General features: G+C 44.2%; 1 protein-coding gene across 1 annotated transcript in view; it reads left to right on the plus strand.

Annotated features, from left to right (window-relative positions):
- OBSCN (obscurin, cytoskeletal calmodulin and titin-interacting RhoGEF) overlaps positions 1–21,432 on the plus strand; it is a 159,842-nt gene that overhangs the window by 82,975 nt on the left and 55,435 nt on the right. Inside the window, 16 exon segments of the mRNA XM_054514079.1 lie at positions 2,401–2,664; positions 3,427–3,690; positions 3,980–4,243; positions 5,140–5,172; positions 5,175–5,402; positions 6,374–6,637; positions 7,996–8,262; positions 8,693–8,956; positions 10,036–10,302; positions 11,360–11,626; positions 12,299–12,565; positions 13,805–14,071; positions 15,775–16,047; positions 18,869–19,135; positions 19,991–20,263; positions 20,848–21,114. Coding sequence (XP_054370054.1) covers positions 2,401–2,664; positions 3,427–3,690; positions 3,980–4,243; positions 5,140–5,172; positions 5,175–5,402; positions 6,374–6,637; positions 7,996–8,262; positions 8,693–8,956; positions 10,036–10,302; positions 11,360–11,626; positions 12,299–12,565; positions 13,805–14,071; positions 15,775–16,047; positions 18,869–19,135; positions 19,991–20,263; positions 20,848–21,114 — 3,996 coding nt within the window.

Raw genomic sequence — 21,432 nt, forward strand, 5'->3', positions numbered from 1 at the left:
TTTTCACTATTAACACAGGACAGTCAGAAGTAGTTTCATCTTTCTCACCTGGAAATCCAGTAAGTCTGAATTCAGGGAGTTGATTTCTTTGCTTTTCTGCCCATCTTTGTATTTTACAGTAAGACATGGATTGCTTCAGTCTTGAACTTCCAATTTAACCATGAAAAATAGAATTGAAATTAAGTTGTATGGGTCAGTCCATCCTTGAGCCCCAAGTCACCATCATTACTGCCAGAAAGTTGTTCTTTATATCAACAAATGTCTTTCTTGAACTGGCTTAAGTAATTACTTCTTATAGAAGCAGAGAAATATTTGTATGAAATTTAAACCAAGAAGTAGTGTGACAGTCCAAGCTACACATCTCAGTTATGAGGATTTATTTGCATCAGGCTTGAACTTTTTCACCTGAATTTTTTCCACAAACTGTTGTAACCCAAATCCCTCACTGCAGATCTGCTTATTCTTGTATTTGTGTTATTGACTGTTCCTAAATATTTTCCATCTGCCCTTGCTGAGTTGAAGACTATTTTACCACCACTACTTTATGCAAATCTTCTGTATCTCAATCCAGTTTAAAGAAGGGTTTTTACCCTTTCTCCCTTCCCACCTTGAGATCATCTTCAAAATTAATGAAGCTTTGCATTTCATTGTCCAAGTTGCTAAGAAAATGCTGAACAATCCTGAGCTCAGACTAGTGAGAAACTCTGCTCAATTCATTCTTTCATTGTGAGTGTAAACCCCAGTCAATCTGCAACTGTGCTTTTCAGATTAGTAGCACTTCCCTTCTCTAATTCCACCGATATCAAAGTTAAAACTTTACTAAAATAATAATAATATAGAATATATAGTTTGTCCTTCTGTCAAGGAAGCCTAATCTATTAAAAAAAAAAAAATCATCCTGGTCCACTCCTTCATGAAAAGAAAAGCTCTTGGCAAATCTGAGTTTTTCAAAGAATTGAGTTCATAATTCCTCCGATTTTCTCTCTCTCTTTTTCTGTGACAAGCATTATGAATGGGATTCAGGCTTCAAGACTGAAGAGTATTCCCAAATTCCCATTTTTGTCAATGGAGATCTATCAAACTCAGACCATGGGAATCAGAAGAGACCTCCAGCTCATTTTAAAGCAGGCATTTACATTTGGAGCTCTATTGGCTCCATTGACTTTAACAAATGATTTTTCTTTCTTTACTCTCTGGGATTTGAGAATCTCAGTTTACACAACAAGAACTAAATGTGTGTCTTTATATCTGAAATATATTTTTCACCTCTTACTTTCTGTTTTTTCCATACTTGAGGAACATCAGCCACTCTTTGATTTCTCCAGTATCACTGTCAGTGTCTGAAATTGGTTGTGCCTGCACCTTAGGAATTCCAGGACAAATTTCATCACACCAAGCTGCTTTGAGAATATATTTATTTAAATATTCTCTAATCCTTTTTTTTTTCCTCTTCCAAGCCAGAATTTCTATTATTTCCTTAATTAAAACTAACATTTAATAATAATGAAGAAAAAGGAATGAAACACTTCAGCTTTCCCCATGTTCACTCATTATTAATTTACATTCCTGAAAAAGAGGCAGACCAACATCTCCCTTGTTGTTTTACTTCCTTCTAATCTATTTGCAATAACGTCTGCACAGTTATCCTCCACATCCTTATTCTCAATTATTTATTTCTTGCTGGTCTGGGTCAGGAGTTGGAGACCATCCTCTCAAGCTCTTTCTTAGCTATTTTATATCCAAATGTAGCTCCCACCCCATTCCAAAGACTTAGTGGACGTCATCCCACCCTATTGCTTCCACATATTGCCACATTTCCATCCAGTCTTACCTCTGAATAATTCTGTTGGTTGTTCCAAAAGGGATGAGGTGTCAGGAAGCACCTGAACTACCTGGGGTGTGGAAATTATGGCAGATTTCTGTAGTGGCTGCATCATCCTTCTCTTTCCTTTTTATTCTTACCCAAGCACTTTCAGGATCTCTCTCTGATTCTACTCTTCAGTCTCATCCTGACTCTGGGCTAGGTCTGCAGGCATCCTTAAAATGTAAATAAAAACATTATATTTCTTTTCTTTAGCTTTTTTCCTGATCATGGTGTAACCTGTTGTATTAATCTTGTAGGCTGGATTATACTGAGAAAGTTGCAGTTTTGACCATACATGAGGTTTCCCCATTTCTGCTGTTTATTTTCCGTACATCTCTAAACCAATCAGTAAATTCATTTAATATTTGCTGAAAGAAATAACGAGACCCTTTTTGTCTATGATACAAATCAGCATTTTCCTTCTGTGAGATGATTTTCATGTCAGTGACCAGGCAGGGGTAGATATTGGTGAACATTGTTTATTTTGGTGGTCGAGAGCTGCTTGTCATGAGAACCTTTGCTGCTCTGTTTCCCAGCCCTTCCTGCTCTGTTCAAAGAAGAGCTAAGAGATGAGGAGGCCAAAGAGGGTGAAGCAGTGACTCTGCACTGTGAGCTGACCAAACCTGCCTCAGTGGAGTGGAAAAAGGGACACACAGCCCTCAAACCTAGTGAGAAATACAAAATGAGGCAGAAGGATGTCACTGCAGAGCTGGTGATCCACAGTCTGACCCAGAGTGATGCTGGGGACTACACCTGTGTGTGTGGGGAGGAGCAGTCCACAGCTTCCTTGGCAGTACATGGTAATGACCAACTCCATCTGGATGCCATCATTATTGAGATTATGGTTTGAATTGTTTTTATCAACATCATCATTGTTATCTGTGCACAGTTCCTCTGAGTCTGACCTTGCATGGTATGACCAGGAGGATGAATTTTATGATTTAGGGGTGAAATCTTTCCTCAATTCCATATACAAAGTGGATTTAGGACCTAATTCCTGAAGCAGATGTGAGGTCAAGCCTGAAGACACCTCCCCACCTGATGCCTTGTGTAAGCTGACCTAGAACAGAGACTAGACAGAGCTAAAGAATAAAGCAGGGATTTATTAAAAGCCTCCATGGATGCACCTTGGGCAGCACAAGAGCCCAGCCAGGGCTGCACCCAAGATGAACCAAAATGGCCCCAAAATGCACCAGCGCTCCCGGGCTCTCTCCCTTGGATCAGTTCTGCTCCATTTGCATCTTGCAGTTCATTGTCCCATTCCAGCTTTAGCCCCTGCAGTCCCACCCTGCTTGTTTTTCTCTCTCCAGCTCCACGGGGTTTGTGCTCTTGGGCTGAGATTTGGGTCATTTGTCCTTGGTGCCCAGCTGGAGCAGGAATTGTTTTGTCTCCCTGCTCTGTGCACAGAGCTCAGCATGCCCTGATGTGAAGCTCAGACCCACACACTAAAGCAGCACAGAATCTGAAAATATAAAAGCTCAAACCTGAGGCATCACAGCCATGCCCTCACCTGCAGGCTGTGTTTGCTGCTCCCTTTAACCCTGTTCCCATTGCATCCTCAGTGCTGCCTGCAGGCATCCAGGAGAGCCTGAGGGACGAGGAGGTGACCGAGGGTCAAGCAGCCACTCTGAGCTGTGAGCTGACCAAAGCTGCCCCCGTGGAGTGGAGGAAGGGCAGCACTTTGCTCAGAGCCAGTGACAAGTACAAAATGAAGCAGGAGGGCACGGTCAGGAAGCTGCTTATCCAGGATGTGGAGCTGAAAGATGCTGGAGAGTACACGTGTGTGTGTGGAGAGCAGGAGACAACAGCAGCCTTGATAGTGCATGGTAAAAATAATATCTCTGTATTATTGTGGGTTTCTATGCCAGCTTGTTGATATTGGCTGTGTGTTCACCTGTGGCTGAGTTGTTTCTTTAAATCTGTAAACTCTCTGTAAGATCTGGTTGTATCCAGGCTGCTTTTCTGTCTTTTGGTTTGTCCAATGTCCCAGAATGATGAGGAAAACACCGTGTTTCCACCCTAAAGTGTTCTCTGCTTCTGTACCACCCCACCCCTCCCATCACCTGTGTGCCACATGTCATTTTTAATGTCCTCTGTGCATTTTGTGACCTTCAGCCCTGCCAGCCCTTTTCAAAGAAGACTTGAAGGACCTGCAAGCCATGGAAAGCCAAACAGCCACTCTGAGCTGTGAGCTGAGCAAGGCTGCAGCTGTGGCATGGAAGAAAGGCAACAAAATACTCAGGGCAAGTGAAAAATACATTCTGAGGCAGGAGGGTGCCCTGGCAGAGCTGGAAATCCGTGATCTAGAGCTGCAGGATGCAGGAGATTACACCTGTGTGTGTGGGGAGCAGCACAGCACGGCCTCTCTGACAGTGAAGGGTAAATGCAGATTACTGTCCATTTTCTGTTCCTCTGAAACCTCCATGGAGTGTCCACCTGTTGTGAACTTGTGTCCAGGTCTTGTTCAGGTGCTTATTTTTTGTCTGGTGTTGCTAAAAAGGGAGCTGAGCTCAGGACTGTCTCTCCCTGCAGAGACATTGCTGTGTTGTAGGTTTAAGGGAATTGTTCCACACCCAGGAAATGTTAGAGCAGACAAAATGTTCTGTCCTGAGATAAATCCTTTGAATTCTACCTTAAATTTTGTACTTTGGCCTGTCATCTCAGCACTTCTTATCTCACTGCTGGATTTGGTTTTCCAGGTCTTTGTGATGCTTTGTGAAGGCTGACCTAGAACAGAGATTAGACAGAGCTAAAGAATAAAGCAGGGATTTATTAGGAGGCCTCCATGGATGCACCTTGGGCAGCACAAGAGCCCAGCCAGGGCTGCACCCAAGATGAACCAAAATGGCCCCAAAATGCACCAGCGCTCCCGGGCTCTCTCCCTGGGATCAGTTCTGCTCCATTTGCATCTTGCAGTTCATTGTCCCATTCCAGCTTTAGCCCCTGCAGTCCCACCCTGCTTGTTTTTCTCTCTCCAGCCCACGGTGTTTGTGCTCTTGGGCTGAGGTTTGGATCATTTGTCCTTGGTGCCCAGCTGGAGCAGGAATTGTTTTGTCTCCCTGCTCTGTGCACAGAGCTCAGCATGCCCTGATGTGAAGCTCAGACCCACACACTAAAGCAGCACAGAATCTGAAAAATATAAAACCTGAAACCTGAGGCATCATTTCTAGTGGTAACCTCAACCTCCTGATTTGGCCAGATTTGAACTTCAGCTGAGAATTCACAATGCTGAACATTTAGCTTAAATACACTTTCTATTGGTTTTCCATCCCCAGCCCTGCCAGTGCTTTTCAAGGAAAAGCTGAAGGATAAGAAGCCAAAGAAGGAGCATCAGTGACCCTAAGATGTGCATTAACCAAAGGAGCTGCAGTGCAGTGGAAAATAGGGCCCAAAGTGCTCAAAGCAAGTGACAAATATCAAATGACACAGTCTGGCACCACTGCAGAGCTGGTCATTTGTGACCTAGAAGTAAAAGATGCTGGAGATTACACCTGTGTGTGTGGTGACCAGAAGACAACAGCAACCTTAACAGTTCATGGTAAAAAGAACTTATCAAAATTGATAAATATCTTTTGAGATAGACATAATTCTGAAATGTAGTAGTTTCTTCCCTGGGTCAGTAGTTTGTTTTTGTCCCTTCCTCTTCTTCATTCTATTTCTTTCTGAGAAAGAGTCACTCATGGTGAATTTTATGGTCGTTATTAATCTGTCCTTTAAAAGGAGAAAATGAGAAGTTTCCATCTGTGCAAGTCTCTTCTTCTTGGATATTTGCATTTTCCAGCTCTGACCCCATAGATCACTTCAGTCCACCACAGTTTCTCCAAAACTCAGCTCTGAGCTCTGAGGTGCCTCTTCCCCAGGAACTGGAAAAGAAGAAGTGAGGGTTGGGTTAGCAGAAAGAGGAGGCCATGGGTTTTTTGAAGGCTCCAGATTCTTTAAAGAAGTCAGACATGCAGAGTGAGACAAATGTTATCATTCCAGAGCTTAATTCCTGTAGGTGGTTTTGTCTTTGAGTTACGATTTCCAAAATGAGGAGTAATAAGAATCTAAAATTCTTATTAGGCATAATGGCTCTTGAAACTTCAGTTTAAAACTAGGAGCAGTTTTATTTGGATATCTGTCTGCTTTTCTATAGATGGGGCTGTGACAGTTGAATAAAAACAAACCAGAAACTAACAACAGCAGCCTCCAAAAAATGACATTGTTGTGGGTAAAACAGTTCTGTATCCAACAGTGTTATTTGTGATTGATGTTGATCTGAGGTCTGGGTCTTTCTGGTTTGTTCTTTCACTATAAATAACAACAAAAACTCAGGGAACTGATCCCTCAGGGTGACTGAAACCACATTATTCTCAAAGAAAGACACTTTCAGAGTTTCTGAACTTGGTTATGGCTTTGAACATCTATAATAGTCTGAAAAAAAGGCAAGAGGGGAAATAATCTCAAAATAGAAATGAGCGTTTTAATTCTGGTTTTCTGCTGTCCCTTTGTCCATGTTGCATCCTCCAGCTCTGCCACCACTCTTTAAGGAGGAGCTGAAGGACCAGGAAGCAGAAGAAGGTGGAGAAGTGTCCCTGCTCTGTGAGCTCTCCAAGGCTGCTCCAGTGCAGTGGCAGAAGGACCAGAGGATCCTCAAACCAAGTGGGAAATACAGAATGAGGCAGGAAGGGCTCAAGGCAGAGCTGGTGATCCATGAAGTAGCTGAGGAGGATGCAGGAGAGTACACCTGTGTGTGTGGAGAGCAGCAGACTGCAGCTGTCTTGACAGTACAGGGTAAAGCCATCCCTGACCTCCTCTCTCCTGGCTGCAAACCTCTCTCCTCTGCTCTGAGCTGTTCAATTTTCCACATCTGTCTCTTCATCCTTATTAACTGAACTTCCATTCAGTTGAAAATGTTCCCTGCAGGCTGTGAAAATTGGAAAGTACCTGTCTGCATTTCTCTGTGCCATCCTTTTGCCTTTTCCTTTCCTTAAACACAAGCCTGCTCTCCTTTCTTCTTTCCCTTCTGCCATTCCTTTCCTACCATGTAACCCCACTGTTCTTTGGTCTTACCTTTCCTGCATTTCTTCTCCAAACCACAAATCTGTTTGCTCTTTGCAATTCCTTTCTGGAATTCTCAATACCAACCATTTTAATAGAGGGAATAAGGAGTATCCAGAATAAGGCTCTGTTAGCTATAATTTCCTCTGCATTAAGTATGTCCATTTTGGGTTTTGTGCCCATCATCTCTGTCCTGATGCCCAAAGATAGATTTCCATTAGGAGACTGATTTTTCTAAGGAAAGAGTAAGTTCTTTCTGTGACCTTCTGGTCTTCCTTTGTTGGAAGAACCATTTGCTGGACAAACAAGGCTGGTGTTTCAGCTTAACACTGCTGGAATGGGAAATGTGCCAAATCAGAGCTAAGCCTATGTTCTAACCTGGATATTTTAACTAAGTCTATAATACTGGACACTAATTTTGAGATCTGCGATATCCAACCTTGTTAAACAGATGAAATATCCCATTATCCCACCTAGTTAATAGAGGGATACACATGAAGGTCACCACATTTATTTCAAGGATGCAAGTTGCAGTAGGTACAAGAATTATGTTAAATGGGAAAAATGTGTTCTGAGACAAGAACCCAGGCTGGAATTCAGCAGCTGGAGATTTCCTTTGGGGTCTAGAAGAATCTGTGAGTCCTGGATGCTCCTCTTCAAGGGTATCTCAAGGAAGAAGGAGTGAGGATGAGTAAGGAGCTGTATCAACAGTCAGAGCACAGCAGGGCAGCTCTGAGTAGGAAAAGAGAGTGCAAAGCCATGAAGTTCATGGAAGACACCAGTACATGTGAATTGAGGAACTCAGAGCTGGTATTCTGCTTTTTTTTCTGAAGAGGAACCAGGTAGAAAGCAGGTGTAAATCTGTTGAGGACTGTGCAGCTTTGCTATAGGATGCCAGGGTAAATCCAAAATGATTAGGATGTCTGTTCCCACAAGGATATTTTCATTTCTCTTTCCTCTCTTTCTGGCTGATGCTCACCCATCCTTGACAACTTTCCTCTGTCACAAGCTTCACACCTTTCCCCTGCCACTTCCTCACCCCTCCCTGGAGACACCCTCAGTTTTTAACACATTTTACCTGCATCCTTCAGCTGTGCCTCCATTTTTCCAAGAAGAAATGACCAGCCAGGAAGGGGTAGAAGGTGGAACAGCCACTTTTCACTGTGAGCTGAGCAAAGCCCCTGCCTGTGTGCAGTGGAGGAAGGGCCAGCACATCCTCACCTCGGGCCCCAAGTACAGCATGAGGCAGGAGGGACGTGCTGTGGAGCTGCTGGTCCATGGCTTGGACCTGAGTGACACTGGGGACTATTCCTGTGTCTGTGGAGACCAGACCAGCACAGCTGCATTAACAGTTCATGGTAATGTAATCCTTGGGGTGAATGTCCTCCAAACCTGCCCAAATCTCTGTGGTCTGTTCCTGTCTCTGTTTGCTTGGGCTTTTGGTTCCTTTCATAGTAATGTAATCCTTGGGGTGAATATCCTCCAAATCTCTGTGGTCTGTTCCTGTCCCTTTCTGTTTGCTTGGGCTTTTGGTTCCTTTGGACTCTCTGTGCTTCCTCCTTTTGTAGAATTGGGAATAACCTTCCCTGCTGGTGTTTGTCCCCCTCAGCTGTGCTGGTTCATCTCACTTTCCTTGCCCTGATCCAGCGGCCAGGGAAGCTGGGGAAGTTTTTCCATCGTGTTCCACTGACCTGGATCAGGGCTTGGTGCTGCCCCATGAAACCTGTCTCACCAAGCTGCATTTTAAGGAACATTCACACTCTCTGTGGTAACTCTTTTACTCCTCAGTGCTGCCTCCAGAATTCAAGAGAGAGCTGAAGGACCTGGAAGCTTTGGAAAATGGCACAGCTGCTCTGCAGTGTGAGCTGACAAAACCTGCCCTGGTGCAGTGGAAGAAGGGGCAGGAGGTGCTCAAAGAGAGCAGAAAACATGAAATGAGTCAGGATGGGGCTGTTGCAAAGCTGATTATCCACGAGCTGGAGGAGGAGGATGCTGGAGTTTACACCTGTGTGTGTGGAGATCAGCAGACAACTGCCACGCTGACAGTCAATGGTAAAAAAATAAAGGGAAAAGGCTGTGATATGTTCTGAAAATTAAAATATCAACTGTGGTTTAGTGTTGCTTAAGGAAAAGATTGTAAATCATGAGGTGTGCAGAATAGCCTGGTCTATGCAGCTCATGGAGTGGCCAGGCAGAAAATGTGAATTGCAATGCAGAACTAAGTGCATTTTTTCTGTATTTCACTGTCAAAATAATCAAAATCTCTCCTGCAAGTGGCCTGCCTTAACAGGGCATCTGAACCCTTAAAATTCCCTGCCTTAAGAGGGAGTATGAACTCTTGCAAGTTTCTGTATTAGGAGGGAATCTGAACTCTGAAAATTCCCTGCTGATCTTCAGGACACTTCCTCAGTGATCAGGGCAGCACGCTGGCTGCTTTTACAGCAGAAAACTCTTATTCCATTTTTAGATCACAGATTAGGTTCTATATATTTCATGGCAAATGTAACTTCCTGAAATCCATTTCTTCTTGTACTGTATTTGTGGGGACTCCCATGGCAGGAACGAATGATGAATCTGACTCCATGTTCCCTGAAGGCTAATTTATTATTTTATGATACTATATTATATTAAAGAATACTGTACTAAACTATACTAAAGAATACAGAAAGACACAGACAGAATGCTAAAAAGATAATAATGAAAACTCGTGACTCTTTCCAGAGTCCCGATACAGCTTGGCTCTGATTGGCCAATGAGTCAAAATGATTCACATGAAATCAATGAAACAATCACCTGTGGGTAAACAATGTCCAAACACATTCCGAAGGAGCACAACACAGGATAAGCAAGTCAGATAATAATTGTTTTCATTTTTCTCCAAGGCTTCTCAGCTTCCCAGGAGAAAATCATAGGTGAAGGGATTTTTCCAGAAAATGTGAATGCCACATTCTTGCTCTGCAGATGTTCCTATTACTTCTCTGGGCAAATAGCTTCATAGTTTGAATCTAGAGAATTGAGGTTTAGAGACATCTGGAAAAAAACCCACCTCTTTTGGTGCTTCCATTTCCCCTCCACTTCCTTTTTCCCAAGCCCCAGCTGCAGCAGGTCCAAGTCACATTTCTATTTTATAGCCCTACCAGCCCTTTTTAAACAAGAGCTCCAGGACACCGAGGCAGAAGAAGGTGGCACAGTGACCCTGAGGTGTGAGCTCACCAAACCCAAGGCTCCAGTGGAGTGGAAGAAAGGGGATGTCACTCTCTACCCTGGTCTGAAATACGAGCTGAGGCAGCAGGGCTGTGCTGCTGAATTGGTCATTCATGACCTGGAAGTGGAAGATTCAGGAATTTACACCTGTGACTCCGGACACCAGCGGACAGCAGCCATGCTGGCCGTGCATGGTAGGCACTGGTGACCCTTGGCTCAGGAGGAGTGCAGTGAAAGGAGCTTGTCCTGGTGTTCTCTGCAGCCTTTGATTTGTTTTGTTGTTGGTCCACGCCAGAATAGATGTTCTTCATGGGTGTGGCACACAGCAAAGTAGAAAGGCTCTTCTTGCGGCATCTGGAGTGATTAATGGCAATGAAAGCAATTGAATAGTTTGAGTGGGAAGGAACCTTAAAGATCATCCATTTCCATCCCTCTGCCATGGGCAGGGACACCTTCCACTAGACCAGGTTTTTCAGAGGTCCAACCAACTTGGCTTTGAAGGTTGTCATGATGTAAAAATACACTGAACCCTGCTGCCCGGAGTGCAAGGTGTGGCTGGATATGGGAATGGGATAAGGGATGCCTAACAGGGTGTAATCCTGCCTGGGATGTTTAGAGATGCATCAATTAGGGGATAAGAGATTTCTAGGGTACATGAATGTACTGTATTGTTACTGGAGGCTTTGAACTTCAGGTGCAAATGCTGACTGCAGACATCTTGAATCCACACCTGTGTTCCTTCACTCCTTGTACCATCCTTAACGGAAATCTGGATCTCCCCTCCCATTTATCTCTTCACTGTGATCTCTTACCAAGAGATCAATACTTACTTGATCTTTTGTATGTTGATAGAAACCTTATTTGGGGCAGAAATTCTCTGTTTAATATTGCAAACTCACAGACTACTATTAAGGGACAGGGATGTGTGTAAGAGAGGCCGTTCCCAGCGATCTTTGCCTAAAGCATCCATAGCTGGCATGGAAACTCTTCCTTAGGAAAGTCTGACTCCTTCAGACCCAAAACCAGGCCATTCTGGTGAGCACTAAGACCAGATCCTTCCTAACTTTGCCTGTCCTCACCTCTTGGTTCCTTTAGTGGTTCAAGAAAGATTCTGCCAAGACAGAGAGATGCATAATCCCCAGGATTATGGAATCATTAGAATAAGCCAAACCTGAAGGAAAGGATGATGGTAGGAATGGATCCTTCTTGCACTAAAGCCCTCTTGAAATGTTTTCCTCTCAAATTTTCTAGCACTTCCCATCACGTTTAAGCAACCTTTACAAAATAAGGAGTTTGAGGAAGGAGGCACAGCCACGTTCTGCTGTGAGCTGTCGAAAGCCAGTGCTGCAGTGGAATGGAGGAAAGGAGGCATGGGGCTGCAGCCCAGCCAGAAATATGAAATGAGGCAGAGGGGATGCCTGGTAGAGCTTTTGATACACAACCTCAGATTGGAAGACACAGGAGAATACAGCTGTGACACGGGGGATCAGGAAACCAGGGCAGCTCTGAATGTGAAAGGTACGTGGTGTGAGCTGACTCCTCAAGGAATAGGTTCCTCCAACAGTCAAAACAACCATTTCAATATGAATATTTTTAAGTGCATTATTCTTATTCTCTATGAATATTTTCCTTTTCATCTGATATTAGGACTTTTTTTTTCATTTTTAATAAGAATGGAAGAGGGTAATGCTTTGTTTTTCCAGTGCCTGTATTTGAGTTTTAGGCTCGAATAGGAAATACTTTCAAGCTTTGTACCTGAGGAGAAATTAAAGAAAAAGCAATGATTAAACATAACATCTGGACATGCTGTTTGAATATTTGAAAAGAATATTTTCTTTCAAATACTGGAAGAAGAGAGACAATGACATCCCTGACCTCTCAAGACTGTCCATGGAGTTTTGAAGTTCTTTGCTCTTGAGATCATTGTTAGATCAACTGAGGGATAAAATCCTCCAATGAATTCACCACTGGGAAGGATTTGAGTGAAAGAATGAAGGAAATAAATGTTATGGGTGCAGATGGCTTCTTCTGATGCAGCAAGATCTCCTAGTTGTGCCAGGAAAATCAGAAAACCATGGATCCTGCCTAGGAATATCAGTGAAAAGCAGAGTATCTTGTTCTCCAGGAGTCAGTCTGTGTTAACCAGGCTTCACTAAAAGATGCTGTTGATCCTTTTCTTTTCTCTTTTAGCTCTGCCAGTTCTTTTCCAAAAGCAGCTCAAAGATGAGGAGGCAGAAGAAGGAGCTGCAGTGAAATTCCAGTGTGAGCTGACAAAGGATAACGCGGCCGTGGAGTGGAGGAAAGGCACCATGGAGCTCTTCCCGTGTGCCAAATACCAAATTAAATTAAGTGGGCGCAGAGCTGAGCTTGTGATCCATAATGTAGAGCCAGAGGATGCCTCTGATTACACTTGTGACACAGGAGACCAGCAGAGCACTGCAGTCCTCAGAGTGAATGGTTAGCACTGCACCCCCTGTGCTGGAGGAGAAGAGGCATTAGTGGAACTGTGTGAAAGGTGTTATTTAATCCAAAAGTTAAGATAAGGAGGAAAAGAGCTGTCCAGTCATAAAGCAGAGTACAGAGAAGTGGATCTGATGGGACAGGGTTCCTGTTTGAGCCTGTAAAGAGTGCAGTGCACTGACCCCTTCCTCTGATAAGATAAAAGCAAGGAATTCTGCGTCATGGGGATTTTGAAATACTAACAAAACTTCTTTTGGCACTTTGCAATTTTGCTGGTTCACTTGAATCAATAGCAAAATCACACATCATTTTAAAAAAGCATTTTGAGGTTGCTATTTTTAATCTCCCTGTGAAGATCCTGAGAATGCTGGGTTAACCTGACCAGGAATAATGTCTGTGATTGATCACAGAATCACAGAACGGGTCACAGATCCAAACCTCCCTGCTCAAACAGGGCCATGCCAGCACCATCTAGGAAATGTTTGTGTTTGTCTCAAAGTTGGGTGGAATTTGTGGCTTTGATCTAAGCCAGAACCTTTCAAACAACACATTTTTGCTGATTCTGACTCAAAAAGCAGTCACGGGGTCAACTGTGGGTGAAAGAACCCAGTGATTGCTTTACCTGTCTCACAGTAGTGTTTTTACTGGAACCACAGGCACTGAGATTCCTGGTTTTCTAACTGCTCACACACACCCCATGGATATCCCCTCCTTGCTTCCATCAGTGGCAAGCTGTTTTCTGAGCTGTTCCATGGTCTACTTCAATAAATGTCCATTTGTGCATCATCTGGAAGGACTCAGTGATGATGATCTGGGTCTTAAAAAGACAGCTGAGAAATCAGAAATTATTTTAAAGCTTTACATGATTTAGCTGTTGAAAGTCAGGAGTATTTCTGTAAAAGTCAAAAGATTTACACTGGTTTAAACAGAAAGTGCCAGGTTTTGCTTGGTCAAAACCTTTGTACGTTGGAATTTCCAATATGCTGAGCAGATGCATAAATGATGTGATATGGATGCCCTTGACTTTATGGGCTATAAAAATATTTGGGGAAATTTTTGATCCTCTGGATGTACACAATTTAGGTCTGTTTATAGGAGGAAAAAATGGGTTCATTATCATATCACCACAATGCAAAATTGTACAGCAGCACCAGAACCCGTGTGCCTTGTGCTGACTTGTGCAGACCGTGGCATTCAAGCAGAGAGCTGATGCATTATTTATTTCTCATTTCACAGCCATCAAACCCCAGCTGAAGCAGCAGCTGAGGAACGAGGAGGTGGAAGTGGGAGGAACAGCCAGGCTGCGCTGTGAGGTTTCCATCAGCAAAGCAGAAGTGGAGTGGAGGAAGGATGGAGTCCTGCTGCACCCCAGCTCCAAGTACGAAATGTGGCAGGATGGGACCCTCCGGGAGCTCCGTGTTCACCACCTGCAGCCTGGGGATGCTGGGGAATATTCCTGCAAGGCTGGAGACCAGACAAGCTCTGCCAAGCTCACCGTGAAAGGCAAGACCTGTTTATTGGAACAAGGAGATTTCTAAGATTTCCCAATGTGATTGAGTTATATACACACACATGAAATGAGTTATTGTGTGTTGTATTTGTAGGGAAGCCCCAACAAAGGCAGGAATGATCAATCTGACTCCATGTTCTCAGAAGGCTAATTTATTACTCTATAATACTGTATTATATTAAAGAATACTATACTAACTATACTAAAGAATACAGAAAGGATATTTACTCAATGCTAAAAAGATAATAATGAAAACTCCTGACTCTTTCCAGAGTCCCGACATAGCTTGGCCCTGATTGGCCAAAGAGTGAAAACAACTCACAGCAGAATCCAATCAGACAATCACCTCTGGGTAAATAATCTCCAAACACATCCCACATGAGCAAAACACAGGACAAGAAAATGAGATAAGAATTGTTTTCCTTTTCTCTGAGGTTTCTCAGCTTCTCAGGAGAAAAATGCTGGTCAAAGGGATTTTTCAGAAAATGTGAATGCCACAATTGGGAGCATAGGATATAATTTAAAAAATTATAAAAATTAAATTAACATCTAAAATTAAGAAAAATTAAAATTAAATTTAAAATTTTTTAAAATTTAAAATCTTATGGTCAGTGGATGCACCAAAGCAAAGATTGACTTGGTGGACAGGAGAGGATAAGTCAGCTGAATCTGTGACTCATGGCTTGGAATATTTGCTTGACATCATGTGCATGGGACTGAACAGATGGTCCAGCCCCAGCTTCCAGTCATGTGGCAGCTGCATCTGGCCTTAATATCATTGCAGAGCTTAGGTTGGACCACTGGTGTGGAACAAACACCCCCAGCATCTCCACGGGCTACCCCACGTCGTAGATCCCCTGCACATCACACCCAGCTGCACCATTTCTTGTGCAGATGGTGACCTCAGTTGTAGGAATATCCACTGTGCTTGCTCAGAGGGAGGCTGGGCAGATTTTTGAATGGTTTGACTCGATGATTTTCGAGTTCTTTTCCAGCCTTAGTGATTTTGTGATTCCTCTGGTATTCCCCAGTGGGTTTGGGATATTTACAGCTTCTGCCTGCTGGGGGTTGTCTGTATGATCCTTGCACAGGTGTCCAGCTGTCCTAGAAGCAGGGCTCAGGCAAACTGCAGTGCAGAAGCCCTGTGCTCACACCAACCCAGTGAGTCCTGCTGGGAGGACAAAGCCAGCCAGGGCCTCAGCTAGTTTGGGGCATCAGCGTGGAGTAAATGCAAATCTGTTCACAGAAATACAATAGAGAGGGTCAGGCTTTAGTGTTATCCTGTGAAGATATTTCAGTGTAAAGGGAACAAATTTCAAAATCTTGATTTTGAAATTTTGATTTTTCAAAATCCTTGTTCGACCAATCAAGCATAATTAAAAAAACCAATATGCAATCGTAGCAGGGAGAAGTGGCAAAGTCACTAAAAATGACAAAGGTAATTTGTCCTGCTGCCAAGTACACTGAAAGCAGAGTTTGAAATGGGGTTTGGGAGGCTGTACTGTTCCAGATGATGCACAAATGGACATTTATTCAAGTAGAGCATGGAACAACCTCTCAGAGGCTGTCCCCACCCTTGAAGGACAAGGTGCTGAGCAACCTGGGCCTGCTTTGAGCAGTGCTTGGAGCAGGTGACTCCCAAATCATGGTTCCATGATTTGATCCATGCTTTCCCTTTCATTTCCCATTTCTGCAGAGCCCGATGTGACCATCGTGAGTGGCCTCAAGGACGCGGTGGTGGCCGAAGGGGACGATGTCACCTTCAGGTGCCAGGTTTCCCACGAGAACGCCAGGGACGTCGAGTGGAAGCTGCAGGATGTGGCTCTGCAGAACAACGAGATGAACGAGATCTCGGTGGAAGGGGGCAAGGTCCACACCCTGACCCTGAGGAAGGTGACAGAGCAGGACATTGGCACCGTCACCTTCCGGGTGGGACCCCACACGTCCACAGCAGAGCTCAGGGTGAAAGGTGAGGGCTCCCTGTGCTGTGCAACAGGGCCAGTGGGAACAGGGGGTGCTTTGCTTGTGCTGGCAGCAAATTCAAGGGCAAAAATCACCCCTTGTGTCTTGGGGGTGCTTGTGCTTCAAAGCACCTGTGGCTGGAATCACCAGGGATGAACAGGGGACATTTCACCATCTTCGCAAAGCTCACTGACTCCTGGAGAAATTACTAGCTTGGCTTCACTTCTTGGGGGGGTAGACCTGGAATTTTCATTGCTTCCACCACCCTTTCTAGAATAATTGTGTTTGGAGGGACCATTTGGTCCAATCCCTCTACATCTTCAACCAGATCAGGTTGCTTAGGTTCCTCTTCTCTCTTCTCTCTTCTCTTTCCCTCCCCTCCTCCTTTCTTTCTTTCGTTCTTTCTCCCTTTCGTTCGTTCTTTCTCCCTTTCTTTCTACATTATTTTGGCTAAAGTCTCTATCCAAAATCCTTCTCCTTCTCTCTTAGAAGCTTCTTTTAACCCCTCAGTAAATAATATAGAACAGAAGTCAGAGGTTTTTTTTAGTACTCAACCATTCAGCGGTAGCTTTAACACCGAGACAAAGGTGCCTGGAAAACAAAGCAAAGAAAAAAAATCCTTTGCTTTGTTTGTAATTTCAGTGCCACCTCCAGTCTTTAAGGAGAAACTGCAGAGCAGGGAAGTGCAGGAGGAGGACACAGTTGTCCTCTGCTGCCAGCTCTCCCAGCCCAGTGCTGAGGTGAAATGGGAAAAGGGCCCTCAGGTGATCTCCCCAAGCTCCAAGTATGAAATCAGCCATGACAACTGATAAATCAGTCCATACTTGAAAGATTTATCACATAAAACCAGAAGGCTCTGGCAAATACACCTGTGATAACGCAAATGAACAAACAACAGCCCCTTTGACTGTTTAAGGTGGCTTGTGTTGGGTTTTTTTTAAGAAACTTGCCCACTCCTTTAGTTAGACTCTGCCAAGAGGATTTTTTCTATTGTCCTTGATTTCAGATGTGCTGTGCTTTCAAAAGCAGCTGAGTCCTTTTGCTTTTGGAAATTCTGTTGTGTCTTAAGCAAGGAAAATGCAGGGACCCAAGTGTGGGAATTACTTCCACACTTTGAGACCCTGTGCCCTCTCTCTGGTCACTCAGACAACCAGGGCTGGAGCTAAAATTAAGCTAGGACTATTTTTGATGCTTAATCATCCTTTGAGCTGCAGTTCTGCCTGGAAAAATGGTGATCCAGGTGAATTTGTTCAAACTTGGACACAACTTCAGCTAATGAGCAAGGCACCTAAATGCTTCCAGTGCCAAATATCTTTAAAATAGATGTAATGTGAAAATATATATCTGGTTTCTTTCAAATCTGATCTGATACAAATACAATATCAAGGTGACTTTTTCTGAGACACACAATCAGGAAAAACAAAGATGAGCCAGGATATTGTTAAATCCCACCTTTTGAGATATCCCTGAGGGCTCTCCCATGAAGGGCAGTCACACTGACTCCACAACTCAAGGATACCAGAATATTGGTGCTGTAAACAGGTCCTCTGATGGCCAATTTGTGTCTCTGTGTGTGGTCTCAGCCACTCCAGCATTCCTTGAAAAAAATTCCAGACCCAGGAACCTGAGGAAGCCTGTGCAGTCACACTGTAAATAGCAATTTGGCCAATTGGCTGGAAAAAAAATTAAAAAATATATATATAATATATATCCATATATATCATATATATTATGTATATATGATATATATTCCTATATATCATATAGATACACCAATAAGTGTGGAACCACTGTGGTTCTTCCAGGGAACTGGACTTGAGGAGCAAAACTTTTACATGTTTTTATATGTGGCACTTCATAAATCCACCCATCAAAACTCCACCTTGACCCACCAGTGATGCCATCAGCACAGAGACTGCCAGGGTTCCTTTCTCTGCTGGTCCAGTTTTCAAATAAGGAATATTATAGAAAGATGTTTCTCCATGCCCTCTCCCAAACACACAAGAACTTGGATACCAGGAGTAGGCTGTTGAGGTCTGGTTTTGGTACCCATTTGGAGATACATGCACTGAGATGCTCAAAACTCTGTATCCATGACAATTCCTGTGCAAGAAGGAGCACAATCCTTGAGGTGCTCAGTGTAAGAGCACTGTATGCAGTGTCCAGTGATTCTTCAGGAGTACAGAATGCTTAGAGCTCCTGGAAATCCAGCACTGTTGGACAGTTCCCTTTTCCTGACCCAGAGCTGGGGCAACTGAGAGGCATTTTTAAAACTTTTGTTCCATTTTCAGATTCATAAGAAGAGTGAGACAGTACAGATGTTATAATTCACGCTATCAAAATCAGAAGCCAATTTTTCCTAATTACAGTACATTATAAAGTGTTTCTTGGCCTATCAGCTTTAACCACACCATGCTGAAAATGCCTCAAAGCCAATAATCTCAAATTACCCCTTGTGGGTCTCACTACAACACTGTTCTATTTCTCCAAAGTATCCAGTCTTATTTGCAAGGCCATCTTTTGCATTTTTTTCTAGCTCCATTTCTTTCTCAACAGTATCTGTCCTATTCCATGGCATTTCTAAATCAGCATTTCTTGTCTCTAAGTTTGCATATGGATGCACATACTGTGTGGACCTTCTGTCAGGCTTGGAGAATTCCCTACAAATCAATTTCCCACACAGCACCCTCTGTCATTCCTTGTTTTGCTTTCAAACTAACTTTGGAATTGAGTTTGAACCAAATTTAGGATGGTATCAGAGGTTTCATCAATCACCGCAGTCAGCAATGGAACGTGAATTTTTCCCCCTCTGATTTTTCTTGATTTAGCTTCTGCAGTCACCTTCACACAACCACTCCAGAACCAGCAAGCTGAGGAGGGTGGCACTGTCACTCTGAGCTGTGAGGTCTCCAAACCCAACAGCCCTGTGCAGTGGAAGAAGGGGGGGACAGTGCTGCGAGCCAGTGACAAGTACAGGATGCGCCAGGAGGGGGCCGTGGCTGAGCTCACCATCCACAACCTGAGCCAAGCTGATGCTGGGGACTACACCTGTGACACAGGGGACCAGCAAACCACGGCAGCAGTGCAGCTGAAAGGTGGGGCTTTGCATGGGGAAGGGCTGGGCAGAGCTTGGCACCACGGCAGGGGCACAGGATTGACTGATTTGGCAGCTAAATCTTGTCCTGAAACGGGGATCTCAGAGATGAGAGAGTTTTCACAGGGCTAAGAACTGTGTCAGTTGCCTCTAGAAATGGGTCTTTGGTCACTGCTTCTGTGGTTTAATGCTAATTAATTTTCACCTATGAGAATATTTTGACAATTTTTTCATATCACACAGGTTATGATTGTACATATATTTAATATTTATTGTGCATGCAACACAGTATAACTTGCAAGCTTTTAATACACATGCAGACATGAATCATGCATCTGTAGCATTGTAATATGTTGCTACGTGCCTGTGTACCTATATTTTCATGAGTTTAGAATCACAGAATGGTTTGGGTTGGAAGGGACCTTCAAGCTAATTTAGCTCCAACTCCCCTGCCATGAGCAGAGACACCTTCCACTACCCCAGATTGCTCCAGCCTGGCCTTGGACACTTCCAGGGATCCAGGGGCAGCCACAGCTTCTCTGGGCAACTTGTTCGAGGGCCTCACCATCCTCACAGAGAACAATTTCTTTCTAACATCTAAGCTAACCCTGTCCTCTTTCAGTTTGAAACCATTCCCCTTTTATCTGTCACTATCTACTTCTATAAAAACTCCTTCTTCCTCTTTTTTTATAAGCCCTCATAATCCTTCTCTTCCAAGCTGAACACCCCCAGATTTATCATTTAGGGCCTCAAATAACAACAACATAGTGCTGTCAAGAAAGAGCCTAACGACATGTTTAACCCAGGAAGCATCACTTGAAAGCAGATCTCAAACTCTGTTGCCCTTTCCATGAAGAAGCAGCAGCCACCACCATCGTGGAGGGGCTGAGGGACGTGGCCACGTACGAAGGAGAAGACGCAGTGTTCGAGTGCAGGCTGTCCCGGGAAACAGCTCAGGATGCCCAGTGGTTCCTGGGGGATGTTCCCCTGCAATCCAACGAAATGAACGAGATCAGAGTGCAAGGGACACGTCACAGCTTGATCTTGAGGAAGGTGACCCTGGAGGACTGTGGGTCCATCAGTTTCAAAGTGGGGCAGCATTCGTCGGCAGCGCAGCTGAAGGTGGAAGGTGAGCAGCCTCCCTGGAAGAGGGGTTGAGCAGGTGCTGGCAGGCACTGCTTGGACTTCTGGAGAGGTGTATTTGGGATTAGGGAGCCTTGGAAATTTTGGGAGATTCTGCTAATCTAATTTAGCAATTTAGAGAGGTACATCTGAGCCAGTCGTTCCAGTTGTTTTTATTGTACGTGGAATGAAGATTAACATCCTTTGATGTTATTTGATATAACAATTAATATTAACATCCTTTGATGTTATTTAATATAATAATTAACATTAACATCCTTTGAAGACCATCCAACTACGCAGCTGATCACATGTCACAAACAATGCTGAAGAGTGTCGCGAATATACTCTGGACTAATCTCCTACTTATGATGCTTTCAGATCATATTTACCAAAAAAAAGTCTGAAAGCTCTGAAAAACCTTTCTTTTAAGATATATAGAAGGATTTTTGAATGATGGCCCACTCCAATGCCTTGTGTTGCTTGTTCCTCTTCGACCTGGTTCCAAACGTAACCACAGACCCCCAGCTCTGCCCTGGGGGTGATGCTGGGTGAGGATGCTGCAGCAGCGCTGGTCCCCTCTCCCCACAGCTGCCCCGGTCACCTTTGTGAAGGCGCTGCACAACCTGGAGCTGCAGGAGGGTGGCACTGCCCACCTGTCCTGCGAGCTGTCCAAGCCTGATGTCCCTGTGGAGTGGAAGAAGGGCGCGTCTGTGATCCAGCCCAGCCACAAGTGCAGCATCCAGCAGGAGGGGAAGGTGCACACGCTGCTCATCCGCGACCTGAACCGCGCCGACTCCGGGGAGTACAGCTGCCACACGGCTGCTGGCAAGACCACGGCCAGGCTGGAGGTCAAAGGTAGGGGTTCCTCTGTGCCCAGCAGTGGTGAGAGGAGGGAACATCGATTTTTAGAGCTCTCTATTTCATGAGAGGCACTGATCAGTGGAGCAAGTGCAACAGAATCCACCAAGTTTGTCAGAGGGCTGGAGCACATGAAGGACATGGACAAGCCCTGTTGTGATAGGACAAGGGGTGATGGTTTTAAACCAAAAGGGGGATGATTCAGATTAGGTATAAAAAAAATTAATTTTTTTTTACAATGAGGATGGTGAGGCCCTGGCACAGGCTGCCCAGAGAAGCTGTGACTGCCCCTGGATCCCAGGAAGTGTCCAATGC

The sequence above is a fragment of the Molothrus ater genome, chromosome 1 (assembly GCF_012460135.2).
Source record: "Molothrus ater isolate BHLD 08-10-18 breed brown headed cowbird chromosome 1, BPBGC_Mater_1.1, whole genome shotgun sequence".
In the NCBI taxonomy this organism is placed as follows: domain Eukaryota; kingdom Metazoa; phylum Chordata; class Aves; order Passeriformes; family Icteridae; genus Molothrus; species Molothrus ater.